The 20,724-nt window shown below is 41.4% G+C and overlaps 1 protein-coding gene across 3 annotated transcripts in view; it reads left to right on the top strand.

Moving 5' to 3' along the window:
- The window catches only part of PLCB1 (phospholipase C beta 1), a 647,792-nt gene that overhangs the window by 535,897 nt on the left and 91,171 nt on the right, over positions 1 to 20,724 (top strand). For all 3 annotated transcript variants that reach the window (XM_074949681.1, XM_074949683.1, XM_074949682.1), the window contains exons 27-30: positions 1,682 to 1,859; positions 12,910 to 12,986; positions 13,092 to 13,181; positions 16,971 to 17,028. In XM_074949681.1, coding sequence (XP_074805782.1) covers positions 1,682 to 1,859; positions 12,910 to 12,986; positions 13,092 to 13,181; positions 16,971 to 17,028 — 403 coding nt within the window. The remainder of the gene's footprint in view (positions 1 to 1,681; positions 1,860 to 12,909; positions 12,987 to 13,091; positions 13,182 to 16,970; positions 17,029 to 20,724) is intronic.

The raw sequence follows: 20,724 nt of genomic DNA, 5'->3' as shown, positions 1-20,724 counted from the left end.
ACACACCTTTATCTGGACTTTTTGTTGATTCAGTTTTCACTTTAATTTAGAATAGTCGCAAGATCTTCCTAGTCTGGGTTTTTGTTTTTTAGGGTCATGGTGGTGAGTGGGCAGGGTCTTGGGATTTTCAATTTACAGGAATATAGGAATCTTTCCTCCCCCACCCCCACCCCTTTAGTCTAAGGTAGGTGGTGTGTACCCACGTATTTTAATGATCAATACTTATAATAAGCATTTATATTGCAAAAAGCAGAATTTATAGGTCTGCCCAGTAGGGGGACAAACAATTAAACATGCAGTATGAAAGAGAAAAAGGGGAGTTTTATTGCTGGTAAAAACTTAAAATTGAGGTACAAAAGTCCAGATCCTCAGCTGGTGAAAATCAGTATGGTTCCATTAGCTTCAGTGAAGCTACTCCAGTTTGCACCAGCTCAGAATCTGGCCCAGTGTATCCATCCAAACAGAAAGAATGACACACTGGCAAGGTAGAGAGCTCTCTACATTATAATTGGTTTTCTGGATTTGAATTTCTGAGTGGCTGACCCATGTGTTCCTACAAATTGTGCTCTCTCTTCAGGGCTTTATAATTCCGTCTATCTGAAGCAAGAACTCTACCCTAGGCTGAACTCTGGCCCTTTTCCACATCACTATAAACTGACAATGCTAATTGTATTCTTGATGTTTCCTAGGCAACTAACTTAACGCCTAGAATAGAGCAGTAAACATGTAGGAATATGGATCAGGGCATATTCTTACATGTTTAATTTTTTTTTTGTTAGATAGTTATTATTTTACCTTAATCCTTTAACTTTATGCACTGTTTATCTCACTCTCACATGCACCATTCACTGCTCCCTCATCAATCCCTTTCCCTGCCCTTGTTCGTTTACCTTTCTTTCCCAAGACCAAAATCTCATTCTGCTTCTGAGGGAATTTGGGTTTTAGATTATTTTTTTAAGTTTTCCTTTGCTTCTGTGTGCTCCCTTACTCAGTCTCCTTAATCCTCTGCTAGTTTTCTTTTTCACAGAAGTCCACAGTTCTGCAGTTCATTAAATACTTCCACACAAATGCACACACATTCACTGTAAGTTAGCAGATATAGGAATGTTCCTAGCTCCTGAATAAACACTGGCCCTGCTTTTTCTAAATGCAAGCCTCAGGTTAGGTTCCTAAATCCCCATTTAGGGATCTAAATAGGTGACTTGATTTTCAAAATGGCTCAGCACCCAAGAGCTCCCATTATTCTCATTGAGGGCTGGGCTATTTTGAAAATCAAGCCACTTATTTAGGTACATAAATGTGAACTTACGCCCAGTTTGGGGAAATATTGGTGATTATGTTTATGACTTATTTATATTGATCCTGATTCTCCACTGCAATGCACCTTGTGCAAATTGAGTTTAAACCACTATAACCACCACCACCAAAATATTACGTTTTACGCTCATTTTGTATAGAAAATACAAATCAGTGATGAAACCAGCCAGTCATTTTAAGTGTGCAGTAGATCGTATAATAGCACTAGTAAGAATATACAGCTCTGAGAGACTTATGCATTCTTGATGGGCTACAGGTACTACTTTAGACAATTGCTTAAAAAAAAAAGAAAGAAAGAAAGAAATAGGAATTGTACTAACTGTACCTATTGAATGAGTTATCAGTATTCCATGTGTCTTTGCAGATGTGAAACTGGCAGCCCGGATCACAGTTCAACTATTGAACAAGAACTGGCTGCCCTTGACTCAGAAATGACCCAGAAGTTAATAGAACTGAAGGAAAAGCAACAACAGCAGCTGCTCAATCTCCGACAAGAACAGTATTATAGTGAAAAGTATCAGAAGCGAGAACATATTAAGCTGGTAAGTGTAAAGACTCACGGCTTACACTTTTCTTTGAGGCTCTCTCAGTCATTCGTGGAAGTTATGTATTGTTATTAATTACGTTGCATTTTGTCCTGTACTTCCCTTCCCAGACTCCAGTTCTGAGCCTTAATTTATCCAGGTCCACAGGGTGCATTCTGTGTTCAGTGAAAACAAAACTGTGGCCAATGATAGATGGTGACTTGGGCCTGAAACCACACGAATAAACTAGTCAAACACCACATGTAAGACTCACTCTTACTCACTTGCTTAGGCTACCAGCATCACAGGGAGGTGGGAAAGAGAGTAGCCTCCATGCTCTCCCTCCTATCCAGAAATGGGTGAAGCCAAATTCCCTCCTCACCAACCCGAACACTCCAGCCAGCAGAGTTGAGTGAGCACTGAAGGGAATGTAAACCTGCTGCTTCCACTGTGGAGCAAGGGAGCGATCAGGGAGGGAATTGTGACTGATAGTCTGGTCTACTCCTGCAGCTGTACAGGTATGCACTGATTCTTGCTCGGGGCAGATTATAAACCAACAGTCGAGCCTTACACGCTCAGGGCCAGGATGGAATTTAGAAAGAGGCCCACCATGCCAGAATAGGTTGGTGGCTCGGAAATTCTGCCTTGATTCAGAGCAGCGATTTGACCTAGGTCCCCCACATCCCAGGTGAGTATCATAACCACCAGACTGCTGGCTATTCTGTAGGTGTCTCTCTCTTCCCCCCTCCCTGTTTTTTGTCATGCAAAACTTCAAAAGTTTCATTCCGCATCAGAAAAAATTCCAAAACACCCACTTTTTTTTGCAAAATGGAAGTGTTGTTTTCTGGCCAGCCCATGTGTTTATGTGTTTACTGAAGGTGTCAAAAGGAATATTAAGGTACATTAAGTTATGTCAGACTTCTAAGTTTTCTCATAATGTAATTTTTTGGTAGAGCCAAAGAATGTTTTTGTGACTGGTTGATCTCTTTGGTGTTACGAAGTGGGTGGCCTATATCATGTATTTCTGTGTGTGTACGCCTTGCAATGTTGTATTTTTAACAATGTTGTTTAGCAACTAACGCAGCTTTTTCGTAGTGGGTAATGTGACACCTGATGGTGTCATGCTGTTTTAGAAGGGCATACCTTTAATAGGAAATGGGATTTTCTAATCTTATTTATTATTTTGATCTTTGCATATGTTTTGCGGATGTTAGGAGTCAATGTGAAGGTTGGATGGGAGTGTAAATCAGCAAATGATGAAGGGTCATATGGCTGTGAGGAAACAGCTCTCTCACTCACCCTGCTTAATAACCTCAGCACAGAATATTCCACACTCATTTCATCATTTGAACCAGATTTCCTCTTTTTTTCTGCTGCTTTTTAGACTTATGATATTCTCGGAAGCAAAATTAATTGTAAAATAAAGTAAAAGTTCATGAAAATGAATCAATAAAAATAGCTTCAAACATTCCCTGAGGCGTGAAGTTGTGCCAAACAGTGTCCTCAGCAAAAATGAATGCTTTAAAGGGATGCAAGACTATCCTTTATAGACAGTGAAGAAGTCTTTTGCATACATTATTCCAAGTCAGTTTTTGTTTTCCCAGCTGGAATTCTGCTGTTGGCTGAAGCAGGATCATAAGGCCCTATGAGCTAATATAGGGAAGACTGAGCACATGGCAACTGATGATGCAGAGTATTTTGAGGGAGGAAAAGGTTTTTTTAAGGGTGTTATAACGCATACACGAGAGTTTTAGTGAATAGAGAAAGCCATTGCTTATAGGTTAGAAGAATGAGCTGAGATTCTGTGCTAAGCCCCCAAGATGCCCAGTACAAAGGCACAGCTCAGGGGAATTGGGAGCAAAAGTGGCATCTTTGTGCCTTCTGGATTCTGGGCTCATCTGTGGGCCAAAATCCTTCCACCTTAAATTAGAGCAACCCTGGGGGTGGTTCTAATTTACAGCAGCCTCCCAAAGTCTAGGGAATTCCCAGAATCTCCATAGCAGCATGGACTAGGAAGATTCCCCATCCCAGTCCTGGCATTATCCCTCCTACCCTGAAACATCCCCTGCAACAAGGCTTGCAAGTGCTGGGAGAATTTTCCCTTGGTCTCTTGGAGCACAGGTCCTATATTCTTCTAGAGCAAATGATAAGGCCTGAGGGGCAGGAGACAGACTCTGTCCCACAGTCGCCAATAGACAATCGTGCCCTTAAGATGTAGCTTCAATTGTTGTATCTATCGATCATTTTTTTAACCTGCAAGGCCGTAATTTTCACTATAAACTTCAAGTCCAGTCAAATATTGTCCCAAATTTTTAAAAGTGTGCTCAGGATGTCGTCAGTGCACGCACAACAAGGTACATGTGCTTGGAAATCCCAATGTGCAACCAGGGCTCATGCACGAATGTGTGTATGCTTTTACAATTATGCGACGCAATTAAATATGGCAGTAGAATTATCTGAATCTAAGGTGTGATACCAGTGTTTTAGAGCAAGCAGAAGGCGTAGAATGGAAGGCCAAAGCAGTTCCATGGCTTCCAAAATATTTTTATGAGATATATAAATATATCGAGTGAGATTTTCAAATGCACTCAGCATTGGTCTACTCGACTCCCTTTGAAGTCAATGGTAAAATTTCCAGTGATTTTAACAAGAGCAGAATTATACCAACCACAAGCACTCAGCTTCCCCCATGATAAAAGTGGAACAATGATACATACCTCCTTTGTAAAGTGCTTTGAGATATATGGATGAAGAGTGCTATATAAGAGCTAGGTATTTACTATTATTGAAAATCCTGCTCACAACAAAGGTGAAAATATTTTTTCTTGGAGGTTTTAGTTATTTGTTGATTGACAGTTGCCTCTGCGGGTTGTGTCACCAGTGAAAGGGCTGGGCCAGAGATGGAGAAGCCTCAAGGAGACTGTAACCACATGGGGTATTTTGATAAGGCACACAATGATCTTATTAATCAGCAGTAAGCAAGACAAGAATAGAAGTAGGCTCTGGCAGGTCTATGGAGTGGGTGGAACATCCTGACTGATAGACTCATACAAGCTAACCAGAGGCAAAAGAAGGAGAGATGGGACGTCCAGTGATTAGGGCCCTAGCCTGGGGCTCTGGAAACCCAGGTTGGGTTCCCTGCTCTACCACAGACTAACTGTATGAGCATGGGTAAGTCACCTAGCCTCTCTGTGCCTTAGTTCCCCATCTGTAAAATGGGAATAATAGCACTTCCCCACCTACAGGGTTGTTGCAAGGATAAATACATTAAAGATGAGAGCTGATCAGATACTACAGTGATGGGGACTATCTAGGTATCTTACACAGAGGACCTGTTTAGTTGTCTGTTCCATCCCTTTGTTTCTTCATTTCCATCCCTTTGTTCCTTTAAGAAAAGTATGTGTTTCTGGCTTCCTTCTATGCTCCAGCTAGCAGCTAATCAGCAAGCTGTAGTCTTTGCAGTTACACTTTGTAATTTCTTATCTCAAGTGCTCACTCTCAAGGTGACATAGCCCATCATAAGAACGGCTACAGATGTATTCCACCTATGACCTAGTGTTACTGTTCTGCCATCATTTCTCAAGTAGCTACCATGCTCAGACTTAGCAAAAATTGCAGTAGAAAATTTCCCTTTGATATAACATGTTAGTGATAAAGACTTTTAAAATTCTTTGTGTTGGCTATCTGCCAGCACTCAAAGCAATACATTGTCCTTAAGAACAACAAGGAGTCGGGTGGCACCTTAAAGACTTCAGACTCCTTGTTGTTTTTGTGGATACAGACTAACACGGCTACCCCCTGATATTGTCCTTAAGGTAACTGAGAAATTCTCTCTCTGTTCATTCCTCACAAAGAGCTGTGTGTTCTCTTATTACCTGAAAAGCTTTGCGTCCTCCAACATACATCAAGGGTCATGAAAAGCAAAAAATGTATGATGTTGCATGATGTGAAAAAATCCACACAATTTAATATACTGAGTTATTTATGATTATATACTCAAGTCTAATAGAGTGACCTAATACACATATATTTTTGAAAAACACAGAGCAAATAAAAAATTAACTGGCAAAGCAAGAAAGGGTAGAAGTGCGCTTGTCATCTTTGCCTCTTATGTAGTTTATCGTCAAAGTTAGGGCAGATATCTTGTCCCCATATAAGTCCATGGGAGTTTGGCCATTGTATTTAACCAGGCCAGGATTTCACCCTCAGTCCCTATCCTTCAATTGGGTCCACACAAAGATCCACTTTGGGGGATTTCTGGATCAAGGACTTGGCTTGTATTTTGCACTGTAGACCTTGGACAGTTTGTAATGCAGACTCTTGTTTAAAATACAGTTTTTGAAAAAAACTTGTGCTTAAAAACACTTGAGTGGCTGCCCGTGAACCCCAGTGAATGCAGAAAGGTTGTATGAAGTGCAAGTCCAACAGAATCTGGCTGCTTCTATACAGTACACATAGCTGTTGTAATTTTTAATATACATCTGTTAAAAACAACATAAACAACCTTTCTGTAAGATCAGTAGTCTTCATTTTAAAAATGTCTTCAGTTTACTTTCTATAAAAGTTTAGGTGGGAGCTTTTCATGTTGATGTATCCTTTTGCTCTAGTTTGTTGATATGTTCATACCTTTCAGGAAGATAGATGTAGATTTTTTTTCCTCTGGAAAAAATTGTATATAATTGTGTAATTAAAGACTGTATCATAATGCATATGTAAAAGGGGGTCAAATTAAGATTGGATAAGCAACCTTAGTTCTGGCATTTCCTAACTTTTGGTTGCTTGACTTTTCAACTTTAATAATGCTCTTGTAATGTAGTCGGTTTTTTCGTGTAATTTCCCAGGTTTTTTTAAAAAAGCAAACTGAAAAAGCAGACATTCCATCATGTGCCATCATACTGACACCCACATGGATCAGCAGCAGGTTTGGAACTTTTAGATCCATGCTACAGACCTCTGCCACTTCAGCTAACAGAGTGGGTTATCGTGCTATGTATGGCCCAGCACTAGAGGTGATGGGACCCTTCGTGAATGGGTTTCACAGATATTTGCTGACAGACGAGAAATAGTGAGACTCAGGAATCTTGGGTTCCATTCAGGGCTCTGGAGGGGAGTGTGCTCATGGGGGATAGGTATAAACTCTTCTGCTTTTTTTCTCACCAAGTATGACCCTGTCTGACTCATCTGCTCCAACCTCTCCCAGTCTCCACTCCTCAAGTGTCTCATCCCAGTCTCCTTGCCCATCAAGTCCTAGTCTGACCCGTCCAGACTCACTGTCCCAATCTCCTCAAGTCCCAATTCTTCATTTATTCTCCTTATTTACCCATTTCCAGTTACCCCCCCATCCCACCTCCCCCCCGCAGCACTTTGTCCCCAGTCTCCTTGTCTAGCCATGCCCCCACCCTCCTGTCAGCTCCTCATCCAATCTGTATCTCTCTCTCTCACCATGGCCTTCTATGTGACTTTCTCCATCCCAAATGGTTTCCAGTCCCAGTCTCTCTCCTCAGGCTCCTCATCCAATCAGGCTCCTCATCCGATCTCTGCGACTCTTGTCCCAGTTCTCCCCTCGCACCTGAGTTCCTTGTCTGATCTCCTTTCCCCCTTTACTTTGTTCTCTCTGTTTCAGTTTCAGGGCAGCTGCACCTGTTTCCCCCCTCATGGTCCATCAGTGGCACCCATTCTAGGCTTCTGGCTGCGAGCCGTCACCTAACTTGGGCAGAGACTGAATCTGACTCCCTTCTGACCAGGGTTTTTTAAAGCTGCACAATTGCCTACCTTACACTATGATATCCCCAGCAAGCCAGACTGCCTAAACAGGCCAGGGTCTGCACTTTGTATTCTCTCTGATTTCTATGAACAGTGTGAATGCCTGCAGTTATGAGTTACCACTCAGCTCCTTCTAACCAAGCACATTTATTCTTAAGGTGGAAGCATTACAGAGAAAACATATTAAAAACTATAAAGAACCTACCTGCTAAAAATCTTACCAGAGGTCACCCCCAACTCCAACGTTGGGCTCTGGTAGCTGTCAGTCCTTCAAAACCCACAGCTGGGTTTTCCCCAGTGTTGCAAGGTCATGGCTGTCTCAGATTCAGAACCAGAAGCCAGGCTGGGCAGTTCAGCCATTTCTTTATACCCATTGGGCCTTTGATCTGGGAACAGGTAATCATCAGACAAAGACTTAGCCTCAGGATATAGCTTCACAAGGCAGGAGTTTTGCATAACCAGAGATGGGAAATTTTCATTTATTTCCCCCTTGACATTTCCCAGGAAATCCACTTGACACTTATTGTCCATTCTTGTCTGGCATATTTTTAGTATAGTCCTTTGAACTCCCACACTTCACATCACATCTCCCCCCTACAGAGCTAACATACAATCCTGGCCCACAATAATACATAAACTTTGCATGTAATACAATGGAACCCAAAGATACTTAGGGCTTGTCTACACTTACCAGGGGATCGATGCATCGGCGGTCGATTTAGCGGGTCTAGTGAAGACCCACTAAATCGACTGCAGATCGCTCTCCCGTCAACATAGCATAGTGTGGACCCCATGGTAAATAGATCTAAGCCACACTGACTTGAGTTACACTATTAACGTAGCTCAAATTGCATGGTTTAGCTCGACTTTCCCCTGTAGTGTGGACAAGGCCTTAAACTTATTTTTCAAAGATATTGCAGGAAATTGCCGTATCTGTCACACTCCCCACCCCACTAATTTTCAGTTCCAGTCTCCTTGCTCAGCCAGTCCCAGTCTCCTTGCAGCTCCTCATCTGGTCTCAGTCTCCCCTCCACCTGTTGTCTCCTAGTCCCCCCTCCATTTACCTTCATGGGTTTCAGTCCCAGTCTCCTTGCCGCATCTCCTTGGCTTAATCTACTTCTCCTACCCCATCCCCCATTGCTTCAGCTCTTCTCCCCTCTGCATTTGGATCAGTGAAGCTGCACTGATGCAACATTTGTAGTGTTGACCTGCCCTCTGCCCCTTACAGCTGTGTGAGGTTTAAGTCTGAAGCTAACTCCGTGCTTACTGTAATACAAGGGATCTTGATCGGGTCACACTGTGCAAATTAAGGCCCCCTCCCTATTAGGAGCTCTGTGTGAGTGCTGGGATCCGCCCACAAAACTCATTGCAGGATCAATGCCTAAAGGCTCTCAGGGACACGGCCATTTTCTAAAATTACCGAGTTTAAATGTGTTGTCTCTTCATTGTGTGAAATACATATGGAATGCTCTCACATATCTGATTGTTCGTAACTCGTCTTGATGAATGGGAGATGTGTGATTACACAGGAAAAGTGTTTTTGCTGCATTCATGGACAGCTCTTGTTCATTTCACATTACGGAGGTGCTGTTCAGGACTCCATAGTTAAGGTTGGAGTTTGATTTTGCACTGAAAGAAACCTTTTCGTTTTGTATGAAAAATGCAGTATATCCTCAACAAACTTTCAGTGCTTATTTTAAGTATAAAGTGGATTTTCTGAGCATTTACAAGTGGGGCTCTCAAGCGATTAAAAAAATTAATTGCAATTAATTGCTTGATTAAAAAGATTAATCATGATTAATTGCACTATTAATCGTGCTGATAAACAATAGTACAATGCCATTTATTTAAATATTTTGGATGTTTTCCATATTTTCAAATATATTGATTTCAATTACAACACAGAATACAATGTGTACAGTTCTCACCTTATATTTATTTTAGACTTATATATTTTAGGCTTCTTGTTTAGAATGTCACCTGAAAATGAGAACAGGCGTTCGTAAGGCACGGTTGTAGCCAGCATCACAAGATATTTACATGTCAGATGCGCTAAAGATTCATACGTCCCTTCATGCTTCAACCACCATTCTAGAAGACATTCGTCCATGTTGATGATGAGTTCTGCTCGATAATGATTCAAAGCAACCCGACGCATGTTCCAAAGCATGTTCATTTTCATCGTCTGAGTCAGATGCCATCAGCAGAAGGTTGATTTTCTTTTTTGGTGGTTCGGGTTCTGTAGTTTCCGCATCAGAGTGTTGCTCTTTTAAGACTTCTGAACACATGTGCCACACCTCAGCCCTCTCAGATTTTGGAAGGCACTTCGGTTTCTTAAATCTTGGGTCGAGTGCTGTAGCTATCTTTAGAAATTTCACATTGGTATCTTCTTTGAATTTTGTCAAATTTGCAGTGAAAGTGTTCTTAAAACAAACATGTGCTAGGTCATCATCCGAGACTGCCATAACATGAAATATGTGGCAGAATGCAGGTAAAGCAGCAGGAGACATAATTCTGCAGTTCAGTCACAAATTTAATTCACACCTTATTTTTTTAACGAGTGTCATCAACATGGGAGCATGTCCTCTGGAACAATGGCGAAGCATGAAGAGGCATATGAATCTTTAATGCATCTGGCATGTAAATATCTTGCGACGCCAGCTACAACAGTGCCATGTGAACACCTGTTCTCATTTCAGGTGACATTGTAATTAAGAAGTGGGCAGCATTATCACCCGTAAATGTACACAAACTTGTTTCTCTTAGAGACTGGCTGAACAAGAAGTAGGACTGAGTGGACTTGTAGACTCTAAAGTTTTACATTGTTTTGTTTTTGAGTGCAGTTATGTAACAAAAAAACTACGTTTGTAAGTTGGACTTTCATGATAGAGATTGCACTACAGTACTTGTATGAGGTGAATTGAAAAATACTATTTGTTTTATCATTTTTACAGTGCAAATATTTGTAATAAAAAATAATAATATAAAGTGAGCACTGTGCACTTTGTATTCTGTGTTGTAATTGAAAGCAATATTGAAAATGTAGGAAAACATCCAGAAATATTTAATACATTTCAATTGGTATTCTGTTGTTTAACAGTGGGCTGGACTGGGTGTGAGCAAGACCCGAATTTGGCCCACTGATTTTTTCTCTCTTGTCATCATTAATTTGCTCTTATCCCTTGATTTTGTCATGTTACATATACCACACAGGAAAAACTATTGAGGATAGTCATTCCCCCTAGGTCAAGAGCAATTTAACTGCTTCTGGTGACGATTATTAGACATTGTGGGTATTCACTCTTTGTGAAATGCTCTCCACTTGATTTTTCTCCTGGATGATTTGAGGTCATCTTAAAAGTTGGATTCACCTCTGCCCAAGAAATACTTCTTTATCTCTCACTGGCACTTTTGCTAAAGGCAGGTTTGAATAGGTCCGGAAGCTGAGTCAGCACTCTAATTCCTTTCCAGGCCAGACACAAGACTGGCTCTCGCTTTCTCTCTCAAGATTTCTCTATCTCATTTGCCTTCGCCTTTCTTTCTTCCTCACACCCACACTCTTAAGAGATAAATCATCATTGAACGACATGGGGATGTGGTAAGAACTTGGAATTCCCAATGTTGTATGATGCATTCCACTCACAAGAAGATGTGAGGAGAACATTGAACAGTTATGCACTCAAAGTGAGGAAAAGCCAAAGTTAAGGAGGCGTTCAAATCCTTATCACTGCCCCCTTGGGCTTTATAGGCTGGTCTGTGTTCATGTGATCACAAGCTATTTCTCAGATAACACCAAGTAGTATCATACCATTTTTCCTGTAGCATTAGTTGCATATCCGTATCATTTTGAAGTATTGTGTCCCTGCCATACAAATAGTCCAAAAAAAGTATGTATTTGAAAAATACACAATTAATCCTTTCTACACAACATACTGCAGGTTACCTATAGCAGAGTAATATGCAAAGCCCCTTTATGTTTGCAGTTGGAGGATATGAAGTAACACTGATGAGCAGTTACATGATTAGTCCAATGTCCTCAGGAACCCACCCTCGGTTTTGGTAATGAGCTATGTCTAAAATGGGCTGTGTCTTATCTTTTTATTTGGAATGTAACATTTATATTACTTTCGTGCAAACAACCATTTTGGACTAGTATATAATTATTTTGTGGGGCTTCTTATTGTCTGTGAACTCATTTCCGTGCTTACATTTACATTTCAAAACACATAATGACTGTTCCCCAACTTGGTTACATTTTCTGAATTGTTCAGTTATGAAGTGTCATGATAATTACTTTTTCAATAAGAAACATTCTGACAGTTTCCTCTGAGCTTTATTTGCTCTGATGAAAATTTGCTTCACAAACAAAAGAGAATTCTTTCTTAGTTGTATACTTTGTTATTCTGTAGTTCTAAAAGAGAGTTCATACTCAATACCCTCCTTTTGTTCTCTGCAAATAGGAAATAAAAATTGGATTTTACTAACTACCCTTTACTATACGTTCTCTGTTTCATGGTTCTAAATGTCTATCTGATTATTTTTACTGAATTATGCCTAAACTGTAGTGATCTTTAAGTGAAATATATCAGTGACCCTTTTATGACTCATAATATTATAAAGTTAGTCTCATATGATGTAGGGAAGTATTATTCCCCCTTTTACAGATGGGGAAACTGAGGCATAGAGGGGTTGTTTTTTTTCCGCCAATAGGGACCACTCTTGTTCCCGCTGAAGTCAATAGAGATTTTGTTTCTGACTTCAGTGGGAACAGAATTTGGCCTTAAATCTGCCAACAGTCATAGACCAGGTCTCTGGCAAAGCCAGAACTCAGATCTTCTGACTCCCAATCCTGTGCTTTAACCTCTAGTCTATACTTCCTAGATATGAGCAGAGAGTCACTTCTAACCCAAAATGCATGAAACTATTACTTCTACCTGGCTACACCAAAATCAGAATTGTTGCAAATAACAGTGTTCTGTTCATGGAAACTGTATACCACACTTGCATGTGTGAAACTGAACTAGACAAAGGCACGGAGATTCAATTGTAATTTATCAATGGCCACAATTATTCTTGTTCATAAGTAGGAAAACACTTGGAAGCGAATGAGATTTTTATGTGTAAGTCCACAGTTCTCAAGATGACAGTCCATGCTTCATTGATAGAACTGCTGCTACCTTTAATCACGTATACATACTGGTGATGAAATAACATTTGCACGTGTTCACCACGCTATATTTTTGAAGAAATCTGGGATTATTTATGATGACAAAATATAAAATACTCATTGTTTTACTTTTTTCAGCTCATTCAGAAGCTGACAGACGTGGCAGAGGAATGTCAGAGCAGCCAGTTAAAGAAACTGAAAGAGACTTGTGAAAAGTAAGGTGCTATTCTCATATAACTAACTAAATCTTCTTCAGCATCTAACTTCTGGTTGAAATATGTATGTGTGTATAGACTTATCTTTATTTCTCTTTCCTGTAGAGAAAAGAAAGAGTTAAAGAAGAAAATGGACAAGAAGAGGCAGGAGAAGATCACAGAAGCTAAGTCCAGGGATAAAAATCAAGTGGACGAGTAAGTGTATTCTAAAACTGTGTTAGATTTTATGAAGAGGTTCAAGGACATTTAGTCCACGTGACATCAAAAGAAAAGCCTCAACTAAATGATCAGTATGCAGGCAGTAAGGGGTCACCAAAGGAATCGTGCCACCTCCTGTTGAATGAATCCAAACCCCTCCTCTGCATGTAAGCGCTTTGCCAGCTGAACAGGTGTGCTTTTGCACTGCAGTCCAGGTCAAATGAGAGAATCCTCATGAAAAGAGCCAAGGTCAGTGTGGTGACAGAATGGCACACTTAGGCACTGATCCCACAAACACTTCTACATGTGCGTGAAAAAGCCTATTGGCTTCAAATCAGCGTTGTAAAGTTACTCATGTGCGGGAGTGTTCGTGGGATTAGGCCTGGATTTGAGAGACACCCTTAAAACACACTATAAAACTAATGTTCTGTGGGCCATTTTTGATATGGAGCATACCAGGAAAGGAATGTGGCAGGCTGGCCCCTCTATGGGTGCAGGGTTCAAGTAGTTCGGGTGCCTTGTTTGAGAAATGCAACCTTACCGGCATATTGCCTTTTTCCTATGTTTAAAAAATTATAATGTTATTGAATGATAGCATGAACTCAAACTACTGACAGTTCCTGAGGCTTTCATTTCACCTTAACAGAGTTTGTTGGGTAGGAATTTCCTTTCTTTTTAACTTTACCTATTATAAACTCGTTTCTGAATGAAACAAACAGCATCATTATAATGGAGGGTTTGTGGTAGTTTTGTAATGTCACCTCAGATCCTTCTTTCATGCTAGCTTTAGCCAATGTGGAGTTACTCCTGATTTTTCAACAGTGGAAGTGAGAAGAATTGGGTTCTGTGGGTGCAGTTTCTCTCAAAAGGTGCAAAAATATTTATTTGATTTATGGTTCACAAATAAGCACAGAATATATCTGGGTAAGTGGGCTATATCCTCCTCTAGTATGCAGTAAATAGGATTTGTTTGTTTTCCTCAATTCCTTTTTGGCAAATAATTCAAAGAGAGAATAGAACATTTTAGGTTGCACTACTGTATTTATTATTAGCTATCAATCTTTGTGTAAAGCCTAGTGGGTCTTAAACCCAGGCCTGCAGAGTTTCTAGATAGCAAACAACTCCGCACTGCTACCCAGTAACAGCTGTAAGTAGCTTGCGTATCCCCACCCATGACCCGCTGCAGACACCAACCACAGGAAATCCCACCTCAAGGGACTTGTGAAGTGGCACCTTCATGGCACTTGATTGGCTCACTGCTCTATATAAACCCAAGGGGTGTTTCAGGAAGTGTCCAGGTAACAGTGTGGGTTATTAGCTAGCTACTATGACCTCCCTGTTCCTGAGCCTTGGTATTGGCTTCTGCTCTGATTTGGACCTTGACTCCTGCTACCCTGCTACCCAGTATTGACCCTCAGCCTGATCTCCGACCTGTCCCCGGCTCTGCCTCTCAGCTGGACCCTCGGCCTGACTGTTGACTCTGATACTGACTCTGAACTCCGGTGGTTGTTCTGCCTACTGAGCTCCTGCCACTAGTCCTGCCTACCTCTGCCCAGGATCCTGATGCTTTGTAATATTTAAAACCAAATTTAAAAAAAAAAACTGCAAAAGAATTTTAAAAACCCAAGCAAACAAAAAAAACCCCAGGCTTTTCCACAAAGCCACTATTATACAGTGTTTAATATAGTATTACCAGTGTGTATGGTTTGGAGCTTCTTGTTGTAGGAAAAATAAATACATCTTTTTATTGATAGAAATGAAAGATGGGCTACAGAGATAAAGGGACTACAGTGCATGACCTGAGAACAGACATTAGAGGAATTTAATAAGCAGCCTAAGGAGAAGATGACAAAACAGGAATAAAAAGTGATAGTGTAAAAGGGGAAGAATTATTTAAGGTGGTTAAAGTTGGCATAATGGCATGGAAATAAAATTGGGAAAAATCAGTTAAACATTATGAAAAATGTCCTAATGGTACAATCAATTGCAACATGAAATGATTTGCCTGTAGTGAGATTATTGAAATATCAATTTAGGTGTTCAAAAGTAGACAGGTAAAAGTCCCTAAGGAGGCTCCCTCAAACTCCTTGCACAGGAAAATCCAGTGGAGGCAGCAAAAGGAGCAGGAAACTCGTTATGTTTCTCCCCAGCTGTTCCAACAAGTGGACACAATTTGCCCCTCCCCACTGAAAGAGGTAGCAGGACCTGTGTGCAAACTCAGTGGTTTCCATGAAGACCTCCTGTGCCAAGTAGGGATATGAGGATGCTCTCTCGCAAATGTGGGAAATCAGAATACTCCCAGATTAATATATCGTGCCAAACTTTGCAGGCTTTCGTTTTTCTATCGTTCTTAATTTTTCCCTGTCTCTAGGGTTTGCATAGCTGCCTGGAAGCAACATATTTTAGTCCCTTATGTATAGATAGATTTACCAAGCAATTCAAAATTCTGTTTAACCTCTTAAGTGCTCCTTGATTTTATTGAAATTTTGCAACTAGTCCATCATTTGGGAACGGTTATCTTCCCCTCTGCGAACTTCATAAACAGTAAAGAAACCTTTTACACTGTATACTCAAATTACTACATGCCATCATCTCTAATGAACTGCATGTTCACTGTGGGCTTGATACTGTGCTCATTGAAGTCAATGGCAAAGTTCCCATTCCCTTTAATGGTGCAGAATCAGGGCCTATATTGCCACAAGTAAAATTTTCAAAGGCCCATAAGTGGCTTTGGAGCTTAAGTCCCACTGACTTCTAACGTATCTGCACTGCCCCTGCTATAGTGCACATGTCTATGGCAGTGTGTGCTAACTCTGGCTAGGCCATCCTGAAAAAAATCTGTCTAAAAGGTCACTGCTGATGAAGCTGCTGAGATATTCCCGCCCAAGTTCTCCTGCCTCCACTTAAAATGGTTGTAAAGAAAACCAGTGACATAGGTCAGTAGAAACCTCTTTTTGTTGTGTCCAGTCAGTGTGGCAGCTGAGAGGTGAACCAACATGGCACAGCAGCATTGCTGTGGAGAAGAATAAGACAACGCAGTTCAAAAGCAGAAGACAAGCAGCCGTGCCCTACCCCCCAAAATATTGCAGCACATCACCAGCTAAACTACCACATTAGCAGAGAAGCTCTGTTAAGTCATTTGGCCTGCCAGGCTGTCTGCCACGGTAGAGTTAGCCCCTATCCAATGACATTCATAGGCACCTTTAAAATTCAAATGTTTCAACTGAATCCAGAGCTCCGTGGCTCACATAGTAAAGTTATGGGGTGAAATCCTGACCCTACTGGAGTCGCTGAGAGTTTTGTCATTGACTTCAGCGAGGCTGGATTTCATCCGCAGTATCTGCTCACTGACATGGAATACTGCGTAATATAACATGTTGGGTAACGTACCAGGTGATCCCCTGTGTGTTCTCTTTGGTATTCCATTTTCCACACTTAAAAGAACAGTGCTGCCACATAGAAGCTGCAACAGGAACGATACTCTACAGCAGAAGGACTAACTGAGAGCAGGACTTGCCTGACATTATCAGGACTTAAAGCCAAGCAAGGGAAAATAATTTCATTGCAGGAAGTCACAGATCTGGACATTTTGGGACGTTTCTGAAGATACAACTCCAACACCCTGATTCAAACGTATTAGACACTTTAGAAATGCAGATGGACGGACAGACAGAACTGTCTCTTCAAGGCAGAGTCTATCACATTGGGTATTTGATGTATCTGAATCGACAAACATATTGATGTAATTTTGTCTACTGCAATAACTTGTTAATCCCTTGTCCCCAGAGAGAAGACAGAAATGATTCGATCGTATATCCAGGAAGTGGTGCAGTACATAAAGAGGGTACGTCAGTCTGTTGTATTTACATTCTTTGTAAAACTTCAGCTTTTACAGAGTACAGTTTGACTGGAAGTTATCCATGGCGTGATTATGACCATATACATTTCACTGTAGGTGTATGTGCACCCAACGCACTCAAGCCAGAGACCACTAGGGGGCGCATTCCCCCCATGCACAGAGCCAAGGGCATAAAAGGGGCATAGCCACCACCTTCCTCTCAGTTCCCTCTCACCACCCATGGCAATATTTAGAGCTCCCCAGCACTCATGAGCCTTGGTTCGCCAACTTAGGGATCTTCTCACTTTCTACATAGTCATAGTTCACTTAATATAGTTATAGTTTAGTTACTTAGGCTTTGTGGAGAGGGTTTTGCCAGGCAAAAATGTGCCATGTGCAGGACCCTTATCCCATCACTGACAGGCACAAAAGTTGTCTCGTTTGTTTAGGCGAGGGACATGTGAGGGACAAATGCTCTATCTGCATCTCATTCCCCATGAGGGCAAAGAAACAGAGGGATTTGTGATATAAGGTTTATTTTCTTGGAAAGGCAATGCATCTTCAGAGCCTGATCCCTACGACGAGAGAGCAAGATTTACCCCACAAGGAGGGCCCCTCCAGCTGCCATGGCTCCAAAGCCAATTTCAGGGGAGAATCATAGATCTCCTTCCTTTCCTGCGGCCTCCCCAGCCGGTTCAGAACTTTGGGGCAGATAGGCTGCACTCCTGATCTCAAAAAATGGTGCTAAAAGTCCTCCGGTGCCAACTCAACACTCCCTGCACAATGTCTGAGGCTGCAACGCTGCTGCCAGCCCCAGTGGGGCTAACAAGACCAGTGCTTTCTCCCTTACTGGAGAGATCTTTAACCCCGGCACTGGTGGATCCAATACCAGCTCCAGCAACAGAAAATTTACCTTCATTGTTGGTGCTTGTCTGCTTCCACCAGCACCGTCGGATACTTCATCCTACCTTTGGTGCAGCACCATGTATCTCCTGTGCCCAGGACTCCACCAGGAACCACTGGACTTGCCTGTCCATTCAGTGAAGAGAGAGAGTTATCTTTCCTCCTCGTCAGACTCAGACAATGATAGACCTTTGTCTCTGAGGTCTTTTGGATCTCCATACGGATCTCACTCTTAGCATGCATGACCCATGGAGCAAGTTATTCATACAGATGCCCTGGTATGGTACCCTTCACCACAGACACTGCAAACACTGCTATAGCCCCGTTGGCCATACTGGGCCTCTGGGACTGCTCTCAGGCCCTCTGGACTCTATCAGCTACACAATCCAGGAGGAAGTCACCTCTTCCAACTCCTGTAGCCACTAGTGAAGCTCCTGTGGAACCACGAGATCCTGTCACCCTGCTTTGGAGTACCCAGACCAAGAGGACCCAATAGAAGAACTCCAAGATATTCCTCCTCTTCTGCAGATGAGTCCATCGCACTTGAGTCAACTTCACCTCTGCCTGAGCACTTTAAGGTCTTTCAAGACTTTAGAAGGAGGGTGGCGGCTTCCCTAGGAGCACAGGTGGAACTTTAGCAAGATGATCTGCACAAGCTATTATCGGCCTTCCCATTAACGAAATCCTGCTGGAACTTGCTAAGACCATTTGGCAGACACCTGTTTCTCTGCCAAGTGTGTGGATAGGCGACATCAGGTTTCCCAGCAAGAACATGATTTTTTTTCACTCACCCTACCCCAGTTTCTTTAGTTGTCACAGCAGTGAATGAACAGTTGAGGCAGTTGCTCCCCAAGGCTACCCCGAAAGACAAGGAATTTAAGAGATTGGATTTATACCGGAGAGAGGCCTATACCTTCATAAACTTTCAAATTAGAGTGTCGGACTGTCAGGCTTTATTGGCCAAGTATTCCTTTATTAATTGGTGGGCAATTTCTAAATTCATGGATAAGTTGCCTGAGGAATATAAAGAGCAGTTTTTGGCCATAGCCTCTAAAGGTCACCTCACTGCCCAGGCATCTCTAAATGGCTATCAACACAGTGGATATGGCTTCATTTTCAAAGGTGACAGCCATCTCAATGAGGTATTCTCCTTAGTTACAGGCCTCCTTCATGCCAAGGGAACTTCAAAATGCAATAGAAAACTTGCCACTTGAGGGCACTAAGCTCTTTTCTTGAAAGACTGATGTTCGTGGTGTGCATGTGAAGATTCCTGTGCGACTCTTTGCTCTCTCAGTATCTGTACCCCAGTGATGAAGAGGAAATATTTCAGACCACAGGGACAATATGAACTTTAAGATCATTCTAGCCAGAGATCTAAGCCTTCTAAAGGTTGTCCATCAGCTTTGTCCACAGCAGGCCTTTCTCACCAGACCTCTGCTTCAAAACAGTCATTTTGGCATCAGAGTCGAAGACAGCATACTGACTGTAAATCATCTCCAAAGTTTCGGCTGCCCATTTGGAAACTGCCTACCTTTCTTTTACAGTGAATGGATAGAAATTTCTTCTCGGCCAATTCACTTCCTTCCCCACCCTACCTTCCCCATCCCTTTTCGGGGACCCATATCATAAGGCTGTATCTATGCAAGATGTACAGTCTCTTGGATCTGGGCTCAATAGAGGAAGCTCTTTATCAGCACAGTAGGAAAGGCTTTTATTCCCACTATATCCTGATTCCAATAGAGGTACTACTAGGCATATACTGCCTAGTGGTACTGCTGGCAAAAGCCTCTGACTTGAGTGCATTGGGTGTAGATACTCTACAATGAAATGCATAAGTACATAAAACATCCTGAAGAACAATTGTTATTGTACAGGTGAGTAACCATTTTTTCTGAAGTTTTAAATGAAGCTTCTAAAATTTCAACTTTTTGTGCAACTGCCATACGGATTATTTATATATTACTGTATATGAAATTAGAATTTTATGTCTTTTTTGAACAATCCGTGACTGGGGGAATTAAATTATTTTTCTTTTCTGAATCTAGATTTATTTTGATCTTTGTGCAGTTTTTATTCATGGAAACTGTGTGTGGCCTCTTGCCTTCAGGTATTGGAGAAACATTTTTGTAAATTGGTTTGCTGTCTCAAGAATGCAATGATGGCTTAAAGAACTCTGAGAACCAAAGAACATTTAATTACAGCATATTCTTTATTAGGTTTGTAGAACTGCTGAAATGCATAAGCATTCTAAGCAGAGCTCTGCAAAATAAATTTTTTTTTATGGAAATTCATGAGAAAATGTTAGCTGTTTTATGGTTTTAACTGTCTTAATGTTGTACTGAGCCCCAAATTTTGCTTTGTGAAATGTGGATCAAAATGTTTTCAAATCAAAAATATGCAAAATAAACTCCCAGGAATTTCTTTAGGTCTTCAGTGCAGAACTATTTTAATTCAACAGCTGGGTCATTTTTGCTCACAAAGGCCCCAATACAGGAAACCACTTAAGAATATGCTTAACTTTAAGCATGTGTTCCATTTCCATGGAAGTCAAGTGCATGTTTAAGTGCTTTGGTGAATCAGGGCCCAAGTTCTGTACTATAGCCAAAAATATGTGGATGTTTCCTTCTTCAAGCCCTGCAAAGAGTTCTTTCTGGGTGCAGTAATTAGCCATACAAGGCTCCTTGCAGGATGGGGACCAAATATTATTTTTAGGAGCATTGCCTCCTGTGAAGTGTATATGCAGTGTTGTAGCCGTGTCAGGCCCAGGATATTAGAGAGACAAGCTTGTCTTTCTCACCA

Source organism: Natator depressus, chromosome 3, assembly GCF_965152275.1.
Source record: "Natator depressus isolate rNatDep1 chromosome 3, rNatDep2.hap1, whole genome shotgun sequence".
In the NCBI taxonomy this organism is placed as follows: Eukaryota; Metazoa; Chordata; order Testudines; family Cheloniidae; genus Natator; species Natator depressus.
The sequence above is the reverse complement of the archived record's forward strand: the minus strand, read 5'-3'. Positions and strand labels throughout refer to the sequence as shown.